Source organism: Echeneis naucrates, chromosome 22, assembly GCF_900963305.1.
Source record: "Echeneis naucrates chromosome 22, fEcheNa1.1, whole genome shotgun sequence".
NCBI lineage: Eukaryota > Metazoa > Chordata > Actinopteri > Carangiformes > Echeneidae > Echeneis > Echeneis naucrates.
Window position 1 is genome coordinate 2,923,792 of NC_042532.1, and position 21,888 is coordinate 2,945,679.

Below are 21,888 nucleotides of genomic sequence, written 5' to 3' on the forward strand. Positions count from 1 at the left end.
TTCATCTCAGGAACATTTAATTATTGGCAAATTTATTGAAAATTCATTCAAATTTGGTGATAAGGAATGTCAAACTGAGGTCAGCGGGCACAACTAGTTGGATGGATGCAAACACAGTATTTCTTTCTTTATCAGCCATCCTGATGTCAGTATGGTGCACCTTCATGGTTTGTATCAGAGGAATGGAAAAGCAACCTTGATGCGTCTATATACAACCTGCATGCTGGACGCACAGAGGGACTCCAATAAATATTTAGCTTGAGAGATTTCATATCATCAACAACAGCAAATATGGATATGACCTCAACAAGAGAGAATGCAATGCAGATTTTCATCAGCCATCAAATCCTGTAACTGAGTTTCCACAATGGTTTTCATCAAGCAGCAGCTAAACGCTCAGGCTTATGACAAAGTGCCTGCAGTTTTATGGCATATAAAGTCAGTGTTTAGTAACTTTCAAGACCAGGCTTAAAACTTTCCTGTATGACAGAGCGTACAGTTAAAAAGTCCTCTACTCTTTAGGTATGCTGCTATAGGCCTAGGCTGCTGGGGGAAGGACTGAGCTTCTCTCTCTCTCTCTCTCTCTCTCTCGCTCTCTGTCTCTCCCTGTCACCCTCTCTCCCTCTTTGAGAACATGCAAACTCCGCACAGAAAGGCTCCAGGCCGGGAACCGAAACCACAACCTTCCTGTTGTGGGGCGACAACGCTAGCCACTATACCGCTGTGCTTCCCAATCCATATCACATGGAACTGAAATTAAAACTATTGTTTGTAAATAGCACAGCACAGTGGAACAGTGGTTAGCACTGTTGTCCCAGTGTTGTCCCACTCATCTTCTACCAAGTGGTCCCACTTTCTACCAAGTACTAGAAGATGAACGAATGAATGAATGTAATGAAAAATATAAAAAAATCAAAGGAAAATCAAGGGAAAGAAACTTGCATTTATTTGCACTTAGCTGTTTGTCTTTAGTGCTTACTGAGTGGGTGACAGGATTTTTTGTAGTGAGAATGCATTCATATTCATATGGTCTCCTTGACTCAGTTTTTCTCTGGGATTCGAATTACAAGACTAGTACATTTTGTATTTAATCAGGGGCTGTTGGGCATAAAGAGCTAAAGCTAAAGGTACATTTGGTCTGTGTGCGCCAGAACTGGTCCAGACGTGGAGGTAGCATGTGGCAGTCATGCTGTATATGGAACTGGGCAGACGCTGGACCAAGTCAGGGCCAGGTATTTCACTCATCGATGGCTGATGAAGGGGAGAAAGATGCCTTGTTCATATGCTGCACAGTCAGATGTTCTCTAGTGTAGTGGTTCTCAAATGGGGGTACGTGCACCCCTGGAGGTACTTGAGGACATATGTGAGATTTTTAAAAAATATATGTCAAAAATGGCAATCAACTCAAAAGCCCTTAAAATGGTTTAGCTTTTTTTTTTTTTTTTTTTTAGATGAGTACCCTATAACCTTTAGGTGGTACTCTGCTGAAAAGATTATTGACAGGGGATACTTCACTGAAAAAAACGTTGAGAACTGCTGCTCTAATGATTGAACAACATAAGATGACAGCATATCTCCTAGCAACACCAGCTCTCAGCTGTGACTCATCAGATGCCATGGGAAACACCCACCCAGTGGTTCAATGATTAGAAAACGTTTGTGTCCAGTGTGTCCAAAAACTCTTTCATCCTCTTCAGCGAAATGTTACATTATACACAATGAAATCATTGGAGATGGTTCCTAATCATCAGAGCTGGATTTCTCTGGCTCCTCCGATCCTGAAGCCAAATTAGGTAACTAGAAAAATCACTTTATAAAACTTACAAATACTTTTTGGTTACCTGTTCTGGCAACAATCCATAGTTGAAAGTTAGGTTGTACCCTTGAATATGCCCAGGGCCACAACAATACCCTGATGGTATCTTCAATCAAATATCCCCCACATTCCAGCAGATTATGCAAACCAGCAGCTTCCCAGTGGCTCCTGGGTAAGATTTAGCTCAAACCACTTCAGTTTTGTAATCAAAAACCAAAGCAATGAGTTGTCAAAGTGGGGGATGAGTTTGGCTCAGAAAATAAAAAGCGTTTTCACCAGTTCTCTTCTTTTTAGACTGCCAGGGGAAAGTCAGCAACAGCAACAATTCACTGGAAAATTCAAAAGCAGCATTTGGTGGGTGGGTGTTTTTCTGTGGTGCTACTACCTGCACTGTGCACGCCTCCGCAGACCACAGGTCAACCTGAGAGCTCGTCTCTTAGAAACACTGTGCTGAAGAATACAGCTCTCTGTCATCGCTGCTGTTAACCCTTTGAAAGCAGTCCTGCTTCAGTGCGTGGGTTAGTTCTGGATCATTTCTCCAGTCCGGCAGTGCGCCTCATAAAATCCAGCCTTCCATACCAAACACAGGCTGGAGACAAAGGGCCAGCTGACCCAAGATTACATCACCCACAGGTTCAAGTTTACCTCACAATATAACCGGTGACCTTTTAAAAAGAGCTGAGGTATATTTAGAGAGGAAATGGGATTGGTTTTTACAAAAGGACAATCTTCCAGACTTCAGGCAGTTAGTTTCAGTTAAAAGGTAAATGCTTCTTAAAGTTAGTAAGTCAAAGCTGCAGCAGGTGCATGAATACACTTAAACAAGTGGGCAACAACACAACAACTTGTAAATGTGTTAAAATAAAGAAAGAATGAGACGGGGTCAGCCACTGAATGAAAAATGCTCTAACACAAACAATCCTGTTCCATCTTTCAATTTTCAATTTTCTTAAGCACTGGCTCATTCATTGCCACTGCTGAAAGTCACTTTCACTGCTTGAAATGACGAATGGTAGCTGTAACTCAATGACAGAGGGAAATTCAATTTAACAGATTTTCCATATGTATCCCATTTATGTTACACACAGACACACGCACACAGACATACACACCTTTGGCACATAGATGGTGATGTGGATGAGTTAAGTTATATAATCCTTAGCTGTGTCATCATCATGTATTACTCTGGAAAACACTCAACTTATTAACCTTCTACTGCTTTACTTTTAAGATCATTCAAATGATCTCATTATTGTCTGTCCAACCATGATAGAATGAAATATTTGCTAATCTTTGCTAAATTAACCCATCGGACTAGGATGTTTAAATAGCAGATACATTTGCTCCTATTTGAGCACCCATGGGCAAATTGATATTAAAATGTTGGAGCATTGTGAGGCAGCAAGTTTTAATTATGGTCACTGCAGTGTTTGCCTCCATCAGCATTATGTGGTTGTTCCAAAGCACAGTGCCATAACACACAACTGGTCATTGCTGTACGGCATCAACATATTAAAGAGGCTGCACTGTAACCACAAACACAGAGACGCCCACATGCTCCAAGCACCTGCCTCCTCAACATCTATTATTGAAATTTAAAGGTGCACTGCTCAGTTTGAATTCACTTCTGTTTGGTGGGGTCCTGCTTTTTCCTCTGCAGAGAAGCTCTCGCTTAGAACCCATGATTAATCAAATTACCCTGTTATCAGGGTAAATTCCCATACAATAGTAACAGTTGCTGAACTTCTGCCAGATAACCTCAAAATATAAAATCAAAAGCTTTCAGCAGTCAAACTTTGGACCAATCAGACACCTGGAAAAACTGAGCTGAGCTGCTTTTTTCATTTCGACGCTCAATCACTGAAATATTAATATATTTAATATAATGTATATAATATAATTATATTCATTCCCTGTGAACCTGTCCCAATGCAAATATTAACCTTGTATAACATCTTTATGATATCACTATATTAAGGTTACCTTAATATAGTGATATACCTTAACAAGGTAAACCTTTCTTCTCACATCAGATGAAGCACTTTTTCAAGGTACTTATTTTTAACACCTTGGACTGAAAAGAACCAGAGTTACCTGAAGCAGCTGATCAGGAACCAGCTTTTGGGATACCTGATAATGAAATGGTCCTGGTTTTGTTGACTCTGACTCATACTTCAGCCTACAGCTATTGGAATATTTGATTTGGACCTTCTCCAGCTCTGCTCAGCTCTCCCTGATGTTGACAGATAATTAAGGTGAGTTTGTTAGATATACAGTGTCCCCCTTTGTTTTCCTCTGTATTGAACTGCTTGCTGTGGCACTGTGGAGCAGATGAAAGCAGATAAGAGCTTCCAGTTATGTAATTTCACAAATGTCCTCTCTACTCTGCATCGTCTTACAGACAGTCCAGCTGCAGGCAGCTGTAATTACCTCTGTATCGTTTGTGGACATTTCATTGCTTATGGGTGTGTCAGGACGCACATTCAGTCGCTGCAGCACAGAGGAAAACCATGTCTCAGTTTACGTCTCTTGGACAGACAGAGGAGACGGCCTCTACAGAAACCAGGTCCTAACCCATCATCTGCTAGTTCATCATCAGCCCACACTCCAACACCCCCACACCAGGTGCTTGACAGTTGAGCTCCAGTCCATCACTCACTGGCATAAAATCTTCCAAAAGAGCCTTTGATCAAAGTGCTAAAGCTTATTAACATCAACCTGATGATTTTATGTAAGACAGACATGATTGAGTGAAATAGTCAACAACATGACTGTGGATTTCCACCTTAAACTGCAGGCAGGGTTTCATACTTCATAGACCTCAGGAACCAATCCTGTCAGTACGAGTCAGAGTCGGCTGAACGATGAGTATCACACTTTTGAAAAACGAATGGATAATGTGATAACTACTGATGTTGAGACCATCCCCTTCTGAGGGAGCTGGACCTGAATGTCCGAGAGACTCATATCACATGAAAACAAAACCAGAGAGAAGCCACAGCTGCTTTATCTATGCAAATGAATATCACATGCAAAGTTTGAAAGGAACAAAAACACTTCTTTGCATCTGATTTCCACAGTGTAGGAAAAAAAATTGCATGATTTTTAGGAGGTGGGGGGGAGGGGCATCTTATTTCTATACCATGATGTAATAAGCATATCACCTAATCTAAATTTTGAATAGGTTGTTGTCACTGGACACTTGTGCCATTATATCTTCAGTGCCAGAGGCCTGGAGGACAAGCAAGATGCAGGAGACAGAGTTCAATTGGGCTAGGACTATGTTAAATTCTACTTCCACTCCATTCTTTCTATTTTGCTTCTTTTCTGTAACACCGCCTCAAGCCATTTTTGGCTGAACCATAACAGGGTGGGCTGCAGTACAACCTGGAGTGACTGACTGACTAACCACATTTCTACCATTAATCATCCCTGTGCCGTCTTATCGCATTATATCGAGTTTCTGGTACAAACATGCTCTGTTAGCATGGATGCCTTTCAGGCTCTCAGATCTACCCTATTTGGTACAGAAAGTTCAATAAGCCACTTTAGTTTTCCAGCAGCTTTGGAAGAGGAGGAGCAATTCAATTACACTTCATTACAGCAGATAAACTATTTTATTTAAGCGTATCATTATCAATAATGGAGGCAGAGGTTCTATACTGTGTATCCTCCTGTCTCTCTCTCAGTATGACTGTAAGAAAGGCAAATGCCTGAAAAAAAATCATTTCAGCCAGGAGTAAAGGCCTCATGAACTCAAGTATATGCTCCAAACAACATCCAACACTCAGGGTTAACTGGGGGTTGAGCTGGGGTCAAACCGGCTGTGATACGATGATGATGAAAGCTTTACCGTGCTTATTCCTTTCATTTTGGTCTGGCACCATCAAAGCAACATACTACTGCTGCTGTTGTCAAATCGGGAAACATGAAGGAAAAACAAAAATCATCAAACCTACTTGGTTTCATTGTATTTTCATCCATTCAGACCTTTGTTCAACTGTGGTGATTTCTACCTCGTGACATCTCCTAAGTGATAGATTTCACAGCTCCTCAGAGAAAAAACGTCATCCTTTGACAGACACACCAGGAAACTGCCACGAGATCCTCTTTATCCATGCACTTATTTCAGTTGGTGATGCTCTTACCAATAAATATTTTTTATGTTTTTCCACCACACTGCCACAGTGACACCCATTTCCTGCAGCACATCTGTAATTGTGAGCAGCTCCGAGTGACTCAGCTGGTCCAACTTCTGTGGGAATATAGCCTGAGCACTGATATGCTCTAAGTGTGGAGGCGTGAGTGAGTCAGGTGGGGGTTTCTTTTATTATTAGGATGTTCTGTGAATACAGGGCCTGGGACCAGAGCTGCAGTGCAGAGTGCCCACACTGCTGGATTTGCCTGTACTCTGGGAGAAGGATAAATGCTGTGGAATCTTTTGAGCAATGCAGCTCCTACTGTGGGCTGTAGTCTGAAGAGACCAAACAGTCGGTGCAGGTTTTGCTGCAGGAAACAAGTGAGCGTGGAGGAGAAGATCCAGTTGGGAGGAGGGGTACATCACAGAGAAAGGACCATTGTTCAGTGTCCAGTGTGAGGAGCAGAGCCTCTGTTGCACAGTCAATAGAGCGCAGCAGGAGGAGCCTCTGTGCTCAGCCTGTGTAAACTCTTCCTGATATGACTCCACCACATGCAGGACTGAACACGCACACAGTGACAGGTGGTGACTGCAAACACCTTCATACACTCCTCACAAACACACACACTTTAAGTTATTGCTGTAGGTGATGTCAGGCCACAGGGGTGTGATGGTTATGTTAGGAATGAGTTATATTTGTGTCTCAAACTCTATCTGGAGTGCAGCATTATGTATAGTAGAAAATTTTCTCCCAGAAATTTTGACAGTGCCTCGGGGGGAGGTTGTTGCCGAGGGAGGGAAGGCTCTGTCTGTCCAAGACTAATGTATGAAAAAAGTGAACAACATTGACTTTAACCTTGTTTGTGTCTTTCTGTGTGTGTGACTTATGTATCTTTCATTGCATGTGTGTGTATTTTGTGTATGTCTGTACATGTCTGTCTGTGTGTCTGTGCCAGCTGATCAACTGCTCTCATATCAGAGGAGTCTGCACCTGAGGAACACACACACCCACACACACAAACACACCTGCAGCTGTCACCTGTAACTCCAGGGTTGCAGGGACAAAGCCCTGGAAGCAGAGGTGGAGAGAATTTAGCTCTGTGAAGCCTTCAAACTGAGGTGACTTATGACAAAACTCCTAACAGAGAACCGAGCAGACGGTGACCGCTGCAACAAGTTCCTAAAACAGTGTATAGTTTATAGTGTTTCTAGAGCCTGAAATCTGGACAAGACAGTGATGTAAAAAAAGCGATTCTGCTGTTCTTTTGAACAGTAGACATTGTCTGAAACAGCACAAGAATCTCTACTACTTTGGAAAAAATAGTGAATCTAGCTGAAACGATGTGCCCGTGAAGCTGATTTATTAACATTTTTTCTGATAATTTACACCTCAGCTCTCCACTGTAGCCAAACTACACACCACTCTATCCCTGAACATTCTGTCCAATAAACACTCACTATGAACTGATAATTTTTAATAATCAAACATGATCCTTGAACATTTCCTGCCCCAAAAGTGTAAAAAATATGAAATGAATGAAAGTAATCAATAGACAAGACTTTTGTCAACATTCTAAACTTTGAATGGACTCTGTAGCTGTAATTATGGGGAAGTAGTACAGATTGAAAAAGGCTGAAATTACACACAAATACACAAACATAATGAACACCGATTCATTTTTTTTCACCGTTTATGCCACCAAAAATGCGTATACAGTAGAGAAAATACATAGCACACAGATTAAGACCAAGCTGCACGTTCCAAGGACAGGTGGTGAATCAAACTTTTGACATAAGAGGAATAATGATAAGAAGAAGAAATGCTAATAATAACAAAAATGATTCTGGGCTCTGCCCAGAGCCAACGGAACTCTATTGATATTGAGATATTCAAAACTCAGCAGCAGCTATTTCTCAGAAAAAGCTATAATGTACCACAGCATTGTTGTGTATTGTTTGCACCCTAAGTGCTGTGGTGCTACTGGGACGCTCCGGCCTACAGACATAAGGGAATATGTTTGTGTAGTACAAGACCCAACAAAGTGAAATTACTTCACTGTGATTTTTTTCCCAAATGAAAATATAATGAAACACTAAAAATCGCCTATTGCAATATTTGCCAATATAATCATCATATGATTCATTTGGCATACTTTGCGGTCCAATATAGGTCTGTTGTGCACATTTATATCTAGTGCCGCTCAGATTAATTGACTGCAAAAACACATTTCTCATAGACACTTTTAGATTCTGAACTTTTGCACAGATATAGATAAATCTGCTTTGTCTATAGTCTGCTTGGTGTAGGTTCTTTGTAAATTCGTAAAATTCTTGTCCATCAGTCTGTTTCTAGGAAAGTTTTTCTAATTGATTAAAAATCCATGTCTATGATAAGCTGCATCCTGTTTGCTTTCGTTAACCTGGCCTGGATTAGAACTTCCAGCAAGCTTCCATAAGATCTTCAGAGTCCAACTGTGTCAAAGGCATCGATCAGGGCTATGACCTATGTCTATTTATGAAGCTCTAACACTTCCCAAGAGAACAGTGGCCTCAAAAACTATGAAACTGCAGTAGGCTGGAACCAGGACTCCTGGATTCCATCAAACTAAGAAGAGTCATTGTCTGGGAAGTGGTGAAGAACTTCAGGAGTCCTCTGCATAAATGGACAATCTGTTGGAAGGATGCCCATCTCAGCAGGTCTGGATCAAACCAGGCCTTGAACAATGGCCCAGACTGAGATACCTAGAGTCTGAGTGACAGCATGTATAGAGTTTGAGAGTAGGAGGAACAAGAAGGTCTTGTCTGATGAGACAAAAACTGAATCTTATGGGCAGAGCTCCAAACACATCAGCTGAATCTGCTGGTTTTGGTCCTGACAGTCGTGTTTCTCAGAAACAGGGACAAGGAGACTGGCCAAACTCAATGGAGGGATAAATGAAGCCAGATACAAACTGATGTTTAAAGAAAACATGAACCAGAACTCAGGAGACCTGAAAGTGGGGCCACGTTCACCTTTTATCTCCACCAAGACAGACAGCACTGAGGAGTCTTAAGGACACGTCTCTACCAAGCCAAACTCCCCAGCACCATTTATACCATCAGTTTACCATCAGTAGCAGACACTTTCTGCTCACTGTGATGGAGCCAGACAGGATCTGGCAGGAGCACTGATATGGGCTTTCCAAACTGAGGTGTTCAGAGCCTCAGGGGGCTTGATGCTGTGACTGCTGGCAAAAGGGCCTCATCAGAACCTCTTCATAGAATTAATATGAAAAATGGGGTGACTCTCACAGTGTAAGAAATGGAGCGTTGAAGCCATTGACCTTTAGACCACACACTGAGAAAGCGGGTTGCAGAATGGTGGTCAATAAGTTAAGGGATCTGAATATTTTCTGAACCTCCAAGTCCAATAAATCACCTAGTGTGGTTGTTGTGTGTGACTCAGTGTTGTAGCATCTTAAACCCACTGGTACCGAAGTAACATATTCTAGAAGGTTGAAAAAGCAGGTGTCAAGATGGTAAAACACATTGTGTAGCCAGCATAATCCACAGTAAGCTCAAATCAAATAAATCCTCCTGCTGAAACAGCCACGCGGGGAGGATACTGTGCCGATGAAAACACCTGGATAAGCCTGCAGATGTTGGACATCATATTGAGTGGAATAGGTCAAGAACAGGACAGTCTGAGCTGCTGTCAGAAATGAACACCTGACTTTTCACAGATTAGAGGAGCTTTGCCTTACATCAGAGGCCGAACAGTCTGTAAATAGAAACTTTTATCGGCTTAAACAACAAATATTACTTCATGCTTCAAACCGAAGCGGGAAGCCAGCGGCTCAGCACGGAAAAACAGAATCCAGTCCCACACAGTTTCAGGTTCATCCTGTACAATTTCGGTCAGTTCCCCTTCTATCTAATCTACTTTTGTGAGGAGTGATTTTCCCATCTTATCTTCCTCTGCTTCCATATTATCAGATATTTCATTTTCCCCATAAAGGATGAGTTTAAAGAGACAAACAGGGTCCGGTTTTTTAATTTCATGAAGCAGCAGAGGGAAAACCCTTAATTTCCCATAATGCTTCAAAATGTATCTCCTCATTTCTAACGTCGTCTTTCTGTTAGAAATTTGAAGTCTACAAGTAAAATCTGACATAATTTGGATGATGTCATCAGAGCAATTATATGACAGTAATATCCATTAACCAAAAGGAGTACAGTTTCCTACAGTGACATAGCAGCTTTTTGAAAACGGCTATTACCATTGCTATGCTCAAGCTCACGCCATTTATCTTAACTGCACTCAGAGAGAAACCTGCATCACTAAGAGGTGGGTGGTTGTATGTGTTTGTGTGTCTGTGTGTGAGAGAGAGAGCTGTGTGGGATGTGGGAATGTTGAGGGACTCCAGCTCTGTGCTACAGAGGGAACAGCTCACCCTCCTTTCTTGTCTGGTCGTATGTTATGTAACAGCTTCCGGGCCTTTATTTCCAAGCTCTTCTTGCAAAGAATCGTGGCCACTCGTCAGGCAGCTCAGACTCATCTTTGAGTGTCCTGGACAATGCGGACAGCAGACAGTAAACATCTGAATCTTGGCAAGGGGTTGGAAGAATTCCAGGTTCACAGGAAAAGCTGAGTTAATGGGAAGAGGCACCAAAGGCCTGATGCTAATGTGTACGGAGGACCAGCAGACACACAGACCCTAACCCTAACCCTTGGGCTGAAGAGTGGTGGATTCTCCTTGGGAGCATGACACAGCGCCTTGGTCCAATCCAGTGCATCCCGTAGGAATATGTGATACTTCAAGACCTCAGTGTGCAATGTGACCCACAATTCTCTAGTGGTAATGACATCTACGAATGCAGCAGCCCTTCTGATTGGTCACTGCTGCCTTCAGAGTCACTTCTAGGTTTGTACCACAAAACTGGATTCAATCATTCAGCCTTATGCCCCCTCTCATACTGTGATGCACTAATGAATGAGTCCCTGGACACAGAAGTGCAAGTCCAGAATGTTCTCATCTGTGGTCCTTAAAGGAATGGTCTGATACTTTCCCGTGTCAACGCAGCAGCACAAGTAAATAAAGTAGTGAAAGTTATTTCTTGCAGGTTGATGACAGACAAACCCTCTGTCTGCACAAAATGGCTCCATGTGATTAGACCAGCACAGTCTCCAGATCTGAACCCCATGGAGCTGGTTTGGGATGAGCAGGAGAAAAGATGAAAGGTGATGAACTTTCCAAACATTTGGTTTAGGCTGTGCAAAGAACATCATGAGTGACTTCAGCTGCTGGATTCAATTTTTGCTAGCAAATTACAAGGAATGTCTGAAGCATAATTTGGCATTTTTATCTTTTCTTTTCTGGCTCCTAGTCAACATTATAATGTGGCTTTCCATAAGGCCCAGAAACCATTGAGATTCATGCAAAAGCAAAAAAAAAAAAAAGCAGTTGCAGTTTCAGTTTTGCTCAAATTACAGAAGAAAGAAAGTATCTCGCCTAATATTGCACTTTTCACCATGTGAAAATATTTTTCTCCCATTAAAAATGACTTTTGTTGATAGGTATGAGCATTATCATGACCTGTGGCAGGTAGGCTGTCACATTATTATTCCTTTATTCTCTGCCAATACAGCAGTGAGACATGGTCTGGATGGTTTGGTCAGGATCTGTCCATGCTTGCCTGTTCTGGGATCTGTGATGCAATGAGTTGGAGCTGAACAAAGCTGTCTTTCTTACCGCTCTCATTAAATCAATTACTTCCACTTTAAAGAGCAATTGTTGGTATGTTCCAGTAATCTCTGTAAAGCCTCATTTGGCAAATTGGCCATTCTTACAGTGTATTAGATATCCCCACATGATCTACAGGTTCACTGCAGTTCAAGAAGCAGAGCAGAGAGGTGTGAATCTGAAATAACACTGCACTTATCAAAAGCCACTTCCCAGGGACACCGGGGCATTTGGAGGAGTTCTACCTTCAACTAGATGTAACTTAAAAATTGGCCTGTATAGGCAGGCGGTTGGCTGCTCTACCGTAGTCCTACAGTGTGTACCATAATACTGTCTTTTAACTAGACTGCTGTACTTTGAAGGGGGAGGCTCAAAGTAGAGTCCCTGTTCCTTTGAGTCGAGGGACCAGTGCAGGTGGTTGGGATGTGGTCAGGGTAATTCCTGGATGCTTTCCATTAGAGATGATTTGCCTGGAACCTCAAATTGGTAGAAGACACCATGGTAGACCGAGAACCTGCTGGACAGCATATCTAATCTGGCCTTGGAAATGTTGTTGGGAGAAAGGGAAGCTTGTTCTGGCTTGCTTAACCTGTTACATGGATGGATTGATTGATAGAATTGTAAACTCTGTTCTGCCAGGCAGTAAACCTTGAGAACATCAGAGGTTTTCATGGATGTGTTTCCAAATTTAACAAGAAAAAAAAAAAATCACCCCTCCTGTGTTGTAATGGGGGAGGTCATTTGCTTTTCTGGGCTCAGGGTGCTCTTATGGGCTTTTATTTTGGTGAAAGACAGCAATCCTTTCCTTCTCCAATCTCATTATCAACAACAGCAGCAACAGTGAATTTAAAGGGTTTTGGGCCAAGTTAAACCAACTTGAGCAGCAACCTGATCTTCAGACAGGAAGTCAAACAGGGATGAATCCAGTGGAGCAGAAGTTAAGTAAATTTTTATTTGTGTAATGCTAAATCACAACATGAGTTTCTAAAGTTATTGCATGATCAGCCTTTAGTTTTTCATAAAAGCTGGTTCAGAGGTTGAGTCAGTCCACTTACATCAGTCAGTCTGTGTGTTTATTCATCCATTACATGTTATCTGCTCTGCCTCCAAATTTCATCAGTCTACACACAGCACAACGAATAAACTCCCATTCTCCTGCGGTAACACAGCTCTGAGAGCTTCAGCCCCAAAATGACAGAAGCACACAAACATAATCAAAAGCAGCACGTGCTAAGCCAGTAACACATTTACAGGAGCACCTACAAAAGTTCACCATGACTGCCCGATCACATTGTAAATAAAAATCTCAGTCGATAAGCAGCCAATTATTCATGAAAACCCTCACACAGCTTTGTAATATTATTTAGAGACCAAATAATTCCCCATATGAACAACCACTTTGTGACAGTAGCAAGGAAAACATTCCCTTACAAGGCAGAAACTTTGAGTAGGACAAATAAAAAGAAACAACTTCACTTCCCCCAGGAGCAGGAGTTCCACCTGAAACTACTACAGAAACACCGTTCATCACCAGCAGGCTGGATCCCTGACAAATACACTGCAACTGAGCCAGCCGGGGGGACACCCCCTCTGTGGGGACTGGAGTAGAAGTACACACAAGAAATGAGCAACAGAAGACAACTCACTGAACTTTGAGGCAGAGAATGAAAAACTTTCCTTTCGAGATGGTTCCCTCCTGGATAACATCCAGCGACATGAGCTGCAGCATAGATGTCAGTGTTGCCATGCTACAGCTGGCCATTTTTCTATTCTGGCACCAATATTCATATTCATCAGTGCAATGTTTATGTTTGATGGGGATGTTCTCACTAAAGTTAGTCTGGCAATGACAGTGAGTCTTTCGTTTTGCTGCAAGTAAAAAAGCTAACACAATAATGTGGCCCACACCTGTACAAGCATACACACAACGATATGTGATAACACTGCCAGAAGCTCCTGGATCAGCCGGACTCAGAAAAGAGACTGAAGGCTGAGCATGAATGGTTTCATTTCAGTGTTCTGGAAAACAAAGGAGCAGCGGTCTTTCATTCACTTTCCTCCACTCCACTGCTCAATCACTGCCTGGTTTTCTGTTCTGGATGATATCAGCTTGTGCACAGACTCAGTTTGTGTGCTTGCAGTTGAGCGTCCATAGAAACTTTCAGCTCCTGTCTTAAAAAAGGCGAGTTCCCTCCGCAGACATCAGACCTTCATGTGGTCTGATCTGGTCACAGTGAATCCCCCTCCGGCTTCCGACCGGGATGTGGATTTCTGCGGAAACTCGGACGAAACAAAACCCCATCAAAAGTTCCCAAAACCCGACATGCTTCTTTTTTTGCCAAAGTGTGCGGCGGCGCAGAGTGGTGGTGCATGCGTGGCCAGGCCACGGGAGCCCCGCAGCCCCCCGAACACGGGTAGTCGGGATGCTCCTACCTTGCAGGTTCTGCACTCGGATGTCGCTGATCTGTCCGATAAACTCCTCCCGCTCGAACCAGTCCGCCCACCCGTGTCCGGCCATCTGGAGCCGGAGGCAGCTGCAGGGTCCCGGGCAGGAGCAGGAGAGGAGGCGGCGGCTGCTGCTGCTGCTGCAGCGGGCAGGCAGGCGGGCAGGCTATTGTCCTGCCGGCCGGCTGGAAGCCATGCAAGGGTGAGACTGAAGGTGGGTGGGTGGGGGCAGGGGGGGCTGTTGGTTACTGCCCGAACATTACTGGTATTTACTGCGGGTTTCGTCCCGTTGCAGCGGCGGAGCTGTGAGTGCAAAGCCGGGAGAGATAAGAGGAGAGCTGGGGAGGAAAAGCCGAGGCACCTGGTTGGTATTTCCGAGGTGGGATGGAGCTGATCCAGTGCCCGCCCACCTCTCTCTCCCGCTCTCTCTCTCTCACACACACACACACACACACACACACGCGCACGCTCACAAAAACAACATTAGTAAAAACAGGAAAAAAACTGCACACACTCTACCAGTCAACATTTTCCCATGTATCTGAATTTATTCTCTGGATTACATAAAGATTACAATCTACTGTGACCTCCTGTGTTTGTTTCTATTGTTTTATTTTCTTTATTAATAAGCTATTGTTAATATGAAATCATAATATTGTGATTTGAATATTATAGAAAATATTTAGCCAATTGATTTCTAATGAAGGAATATTCATCAATTGCATTTATTTGATACCGAAATGTTTTTTTTTTTTTTTGTTTGTTTTTTTGTTTGTTTTTAACACAGAAGCCAAACATGGAGTGCAAAATCTGCTCTCCTGTCTCAGAGAGGAAAATAGATTTGTCATTCTTGAGCAACATTCCTGTTCTCTCCTGGCCCAGGATATGAGCAGGACCAAGGCTCGACTCTGGCCCAAACATAGCATTCACATCTGGATGAATTCTGATCCACTCACAGAAGATTTCCCAGTTGTCCAGACTATACCTGATGATAACAGCTGGACTCAATTGCAGATGTTGGGATGTATGGGCCTGACTTGGGCCACAGCCCCAGGTGTATGTTGGGCTGGGGGTCTAATTTTGCCGGGCTCCGTTCTGCTGTTTTTATGAAAAGTATAGTCCGGCATAAATGAACCTCCAGCTACATATCAATATCAGAATCCCCTTTATTGTCCAAGTGTGTCAGCACATACTCTGAAGTACTAATACATATAGAACAATGTCGGAGGAGGTAGCTCAGTGGTAGAGTGCATGCTCTCCATGCCGAGGCCGCAGGTTCAAACCAGTCGTAGGCTTCTGCATGTCCCAGGCCTGGATAAATGGGGAGGATTGCAACAGGAAGGGCATCTGCTAAAAACTGTTGCCAAATATACTATCCAAGTCACAGAGCTGAGTTGCTGTGGTGACAACAAACATACAGATATTAAAATAACATAAAAATGAACATCAAGTTAAAAATATATGTTTGTTCTTTGCCTGGTTAATTGTTTATGAAAATAAAAAAATATACAATCTAGCAACAATAATGAGCTGGAGAATACTGTAATGTGTGCTCTGAATGCAGTTAATGTATCTTATACTGTTCTATCCCTCCTCCTGGTAACAAACAAACAAAAAAACCACCTACAACTGCAAGGTATCAAAAATGTGACAGAAAGTGAGTTTATAGTTAGATCAGGATTTCCCACCAGGCCTTGGTTGGTGACTAAATTCGATTTGTATTTCCTAAAAATTTCATTGATTTTTAACAAAAGATGTACATTTAAACTGTAGCAATAGAAGTATTAAAGGTAACACTAAGCAAACAGTGTGAATGTTTGGCTGCACAAGTACAATTGGCTCATGAATGGTAAAGGAATGAAGCCAAACCTGGAGAATTCCTTATAGTGTAACAAGGAAGTAGCTGTTAATGCCAACAGAATAGCAACAGAAAAATTTTGCAATTTCTTAAAGAAAGGAATTATTTTGATAAAACCCTCACCTGGTCTAAACCAAGTAGATTTTATGGCTCATTTTGGACAGGGTCTGGGTCGGGGTCTGGATTGTTTGGTTCTTTAGGTCAGACAACTAGAAGCACACACACACACACACACACACACAACAGGGCCTCCATCTGGTTCTGTGTGACAGAGTCTATGTCTGCAAAGAGGACAGGACATAAAAACTTTAATGACCTTGATGGTGAATGAACCTGAGCTCCAGACTTGTGTTGAATGTCCTGGATGGCTGTGATTCCTTCAGAAGCATGAACACACACAGTAGCTGATGGGGCTTAGTCCCATATGCATGTATCTGCCCCAGATACTCAGCAGAGTATCAGGAGTTCTATTTATGTGCCGACACACTCTCACACTCAGAGCAGGACTCTGAGACTTCGATATTTTCTTCACCCATCTGCGTGGGTGATATGTTGATGCCCGGTGCGCACAGGTGAGGGAGGAGGCGGGGGGCACAATCCAATCAAGCAACATTAAAGAATTAGTTGGTATTTAACTCCTTTTTATGGATGACCTGCAGCAAAGGCCCCCCAGGTCGGATTCAAACCCCATTCAATGCAACTGGGACGAGGCCTTAATGTTACACACTATACCAGCTAAGATGGGAGGCGTTTCATCCTGGGTGACCTGTTTCATCCTGCCCAGCACTGGGTCTTTTCTGGACAGCATGCCTTTGGTTTCCAAGAGACTTAGTGTGTGACTAGAGGTCTAGAAGAGGGTCCAGTACAATGTGGATTTTGGACAGCTCACTTAATGCTTGTTTGGCACTCTCCTTTGTACTTATTATTTACTGAAGTCTCTGAAATCATGCACTGTCTTTCATCTTTATTTCATGTTTTAATCACATTTGATTTTGTTTGGGTCTGTTTCAGGAGTGATGGCAGAGTGACATCTGACACTGTTTAAATTAAGGACTCTACAGTTCTGTAAATAAGCAGGCATCTGAAAACAGTCACACTGTCTCAGGACGCGTCATAAATCCATCTAAACGTCTCTCATGGCTGATTTCCTCAGGACTGTTAGATCCCCTGTCCTTCACTTGTGCCTCCATCCAAAATACTGGGCAACCACAGCAACAGCTGCATGCTCAATCTGCTTTGAAGCAGCTCTGGCCAAAGCAACACCAAGTCTGTTCAGGTTAAATCGGTATGAGATTCAAACTTTGTATGTTTCTCTAGTTAAACAAGGACTCCTAATCCCTTGTTGTTATTTTCTGCAAGATTTAGAGTTTCCCGTCATTTTATTTGTGCTTTAACAACGGCTTCACACTAAATGAAAAAGTGCTGGAGTCACTGAGTCCAGAGCGAAGCTGTTTCTGGCCTCTGCACACTGTCACCACAGGAAATGAAGATCCTATTAGTGAAGCATGTTTACACCCTTCAGACTGTTATCTTCCAGCCTACTGTCATGCTACAAGGACTGACTGACAATAAGCTAAAAAAGGCTCCCTCGCATACAGGATTGAAAATTGTAGCAAAGTACCCTTACTCGATTACTCTACTTTCATCAATTCTATCTTTTCTTAGTAACATTTTCTATAGAAACTCATGACTTTTACAAAAATATTGTACACGTGATATATCAAGCCAAGCTTTCAGTCAGCAGAATTCATTCATTCATCCATTTCTGGGTCGGAGGGGGTGCTGGAGCCAATCCCAGCTCACTCTGGCTGAGGGTGGGGTACACCCTGGACAAGTCGCCAGTCCATCACAAGTCCGACAGGCAGAGAGAGAGACCAACATCCACTCACACTCACTCAGACCTTTGGACAATTTAGAGAACATGCAAACTCCACACAGAAAAGCCCCAGGACAGGAATCAAACCTGCAACCTTCTTATTGTGGGGCAAAAGCACTAACCATAATGCTGCCCTGCTGCCCAAGAGAATTCATTTTCTTATATTTTTTAAAATGACACCAGAACCATACAGGTATCGCTCATGGCTACACTGAACTGCAACACTAAACACTGCCAAGCAGAACTGCTAACTTGTTTGGTTGTAGCACCTAAAGTTAATTTAAAGATCTTCTGGGTTTTTACAGAACAGATGCATTTGAAAATCAGTAATGCTCACCCACATCTCTCAGTTGACAATGATACAGTTCATCTATTTGATTAATTGCAAACAAAATAATATCAAGGTATTCCTATTTACATAAACGGACAGGACATGCAACACAACATAATATATAACATGATGCTGTCACTGTGCACAAAAATGGAAAAATACCATGATGTCAAGTCAAAGGAAGCTGATTTAAAAATGAAGTCAGCTTCCTGCGACTTGCATGACTGATTTGGGTACAGTTTTTTGCCTCTTCTGACACAACCCTCCCATTTATCAGGGCTTGGGTTTGGCACAACAGTATGGCTGGGGTTCCTCATTAAGGAATTGGACCCGAGACTCACACACAGCAAGCAGGCATACCACCCAACTATACTAACAAGGCTAGCTACACTTCAGCACTACAGCTTCTTCTCTCAACTCTTTTTCTTTTTTCTTTTTTTTTTTAGAGATCAGAAATATTACGTCCAGTTTATTTCCTACAGTAGATTATGCACATTTTATTTCAAGTATCCAAGTGTAAGAGGCCACACAGTGGGATTTTTATAAATAAACATAGATAAGAGCGAGACTTTCTGAGAAAAGACATTTGCATACTGACCCACATGCAACCTGGGTTATTTTCTCCCTGTCGGCTGCTGTCTTTTAAACACAGTCCGTGCACCTCAGCCCACACAATGCAAAGTAGAGGCAAACGTTATGCAACCACAGAGCCAGTCCTCCTCCTCCTCCTCCTCCAGACATAAACAGGATCTTTTAAAGCGAATGTATCAACCTTAAAGTTGATCCTGATTTTGCTGGGATAAAATCATCTGGACTAATCTGTTTAAAAGCCATCTGGCATATCTCAGTGCACCCAGCTGTCTTCTACAAATAATCAAATCACACAGCAGATACTTCCACAACATTCACAACAATCTATTTCTTCTAATTACTCTCCCACAGCAACCACACCACATGTATCACCCAGTGCTAAACCGGGTGTGTGCGTCAGTGATGTGGGTTTTATGTGATTCTGCCTCATGTGTGATCTCTCATTCATATCGGCTGTGACCAAGTTTGTGTGTGTGGCTTCTATTTGTTGAGTGCGTCGGCCTTGTAATTGCTCACCGGGAATTCAGGGAATGCTGTAGATGAGAGGAAGCCATGAACAGGGAGGTGGAGATAAGATGTTCTCAACCTTAAGCTCGAATGTGGATTCTCATGGTTTCCACTTTCAAAATGAATACTTGTGGCACATTTTCTGAAAGTCTTACCAAGTGCATGAAGTACTACTGAAGAATATACAGCGGCTCTCCAATTCAAGGCTAAAATCAATGTGCTAACATGTATACAATGAGGATTCCGCCATTTGGGGAAAAAAAAACCCAAAAAACTTCAGCTTGAAGATGGCTGTAAACCTTCATCAGAAATTATGTACCAAATACAAGGAGTTTAGTAGTTACAGCCGACCTCACTACTGGGATCAGATGTTACACAACAGTGATACAATAAGATCCATGCTATCCAATTTATGAAAGAACTCACCGGGGAATGAATAAGAAATACTTTTGAACATGTGATCAATTTTGAGGATGTGTCAAAAGACACTTATTATTAGAGATTGGTAGAGGTAGCACAAAATAATTGCTGTAGGTGTCTGTGTTTGTGTACGTATATGAAAATCACCAAGCTGCTCACAGAGACATGTCAATTTTCCTGGGAGCTCAAATAGGAAATAGGAAGTATGACATCAATGACATGCTCTTTTCTGATTGGTCAAACTAAGAGTGTTCCAACGCTTCCTGATTTCCCATATGTCTGTATTCATTTGACACTCACCTACTGTTTTCCCTGTGGCTCTTTAAATTTCCCTCCATTTCACTACCTCTTGGTTGAAAGTGATTCAGTCCTGCGAGGTGATGTTCAGGTTCAGGCTTCACCAGATTTGAATTCTCCCTCTGGTCCAGCTGTGACATGCAAATGACTGTCGGTGGTCTCATCAGGATCGGATACACAACCAACCACTGGACCAAAAACTGTCATGTAAGCAGGTGTTTAGTACTCACAGAACTGTAAAACTACCTGTGAATACTTTGAATCACACAATTTTGACCAGATGATCATGCATTATTAAAGTTCTGTCGCAGTTCTCCTGCAGCCCTGCCCCCTCCTGCCCCTCCTACTCTTTTTTCGTTTTGGAGCTTAGTATCCAATGACCCACCCCTTTGCATGTACCTGCAAAAGACCCCCTTGCTGTCTGTATGGAAAGAACAGACGGGAATTCATTCTTCATCAATCAAACTAACTTTTCATTCCATAACAACGTGCTGTTGAACCTCCAATGTTTTGGAGATGCGACTTTAAAGCAACAACTCTCTGACAATCCTGACAGCCTTTTTGGAATCATCTAACAAAAGCCCAGTGACTGCAGCACCAGGAAGCAGGAAGTTCAGAACAAAGTAAGAGATGGACCTCTGCCCATCATCTGGGTTACATAACCACAACTGAGTTAACTGGCTTGAAATAACAGAATAAACCATTGGTCTGAACAAGCTTCGCACATTTTCCAGGACTAAGTTAATGTGTCATTTACTGCAGAACTACAGACTGTCACAGAGTTGACAGAGAAAACATAAATGAGCCATAACTGCAATTCTTCCTCTCTGGGTTTAAAGATGCTCATTTGTTTCATTTATTCTGCTTGACACGCTCTGCCCCAAGACATATCATCAGAGATTTAGAAGGTTTAAACTCAGGACATCTATTGGCTCTATCCATAGGCTGTGTTCATACCCTCATCTGTTTCCTCTGTGAGTGGTGAAGCAGAGCAGAGATGCTGTTTGGCCCTCAGCCCTCTTTGATGCTGTTATTCTTCAGAGGACATGTCCATCAGAAAAGATAAGGTTAGTCCCTCCCCTGGTTAAAAAGCAGGACAGATTTAGTGGATGAAGGGCACTCAGCCAATCGGGAGTAAGTATTGTGACCTTAACATTAGTGTTGTGACTGGTTCAGTCATTTTGTGACTTTGTTGCCACATCCAGGCCATCGTAAACATGGGGCTTTTAGATGGGCCTAATGCCAATCAGAGTTTTCTCAGTTTTTCACTTTTATTAAAATTTCCAACATATCAAAATACATGCTCACAATTGTTCACTTTAAGTGTTGATTAGTGTCAAACTTTATTCCATTTAAAAAATGTAGTACACAAGCTGGGGAGGTCTCAGTATTTCTGAAAGAAAATCTTAGAAAATAAAATAAACTCTTCACTCCACATTTTTCAAATTAAAATCACAGTAAGGACAAATGAAATCATACCAAACAGCCAAAGCACAAAATCACACTGGTCAAGTCATAAATACGTCCTTATTCTGATCTCCACACTTCACAAACACAAATCCCTCCCCTCCCTATTACAGCCACAGAGCCCTCCCTACCCATCTGTTGTGTGCCTGCCTGAGTCCAGAAGGCTGAAAGCAGCCAGTGAACACGGATGCACACTCTACAGTGATCATATTCATCCATCCCCATGCACCGAGGACACATGGAGTTGGATGAAGGTCAAGTCAACAATTGACCGCATAAATACAAAGTTGATTGAGCTGTGCTGTATTGTGCCGCACAGTGAGAGTCCACATCTGACTTTGGAATCAGAGCCCATAAAAACAACCGGCCTTCCTCTGAGACTCCTCTTTTCTTCTGTTTTTTCTTTCTGTTTAGGTTTG

The 21,888-nt window shown here is 42.4% G+C and overlaps 1 protein-coding gene across 1 annotated transcript in view; it reads right to left on the bottom strand.

Moving 5' to 3' along the window:
• Positions 1 to 14,453, bottom strand: part of clmna (calmin a) — a 39,534-nt gene extending 25,081 nt beyond the window's left edge. The window contains exon 1 of the mRNA XM_029494629.1: positions 14,111 to 14,453. Within this exon, the coding sequence (XP_029350489.1) occupies positions 14,111 to 14,195 (85 nt within the window). The 5' untranslated portion in view covers positions 14,196 to 14,453. The remainder of the gene's footprint in view (positions 1 to 14,110) is intronic.
• Positions 14,454 to 21,888: the final 7,435 nt, after the last annotated feature.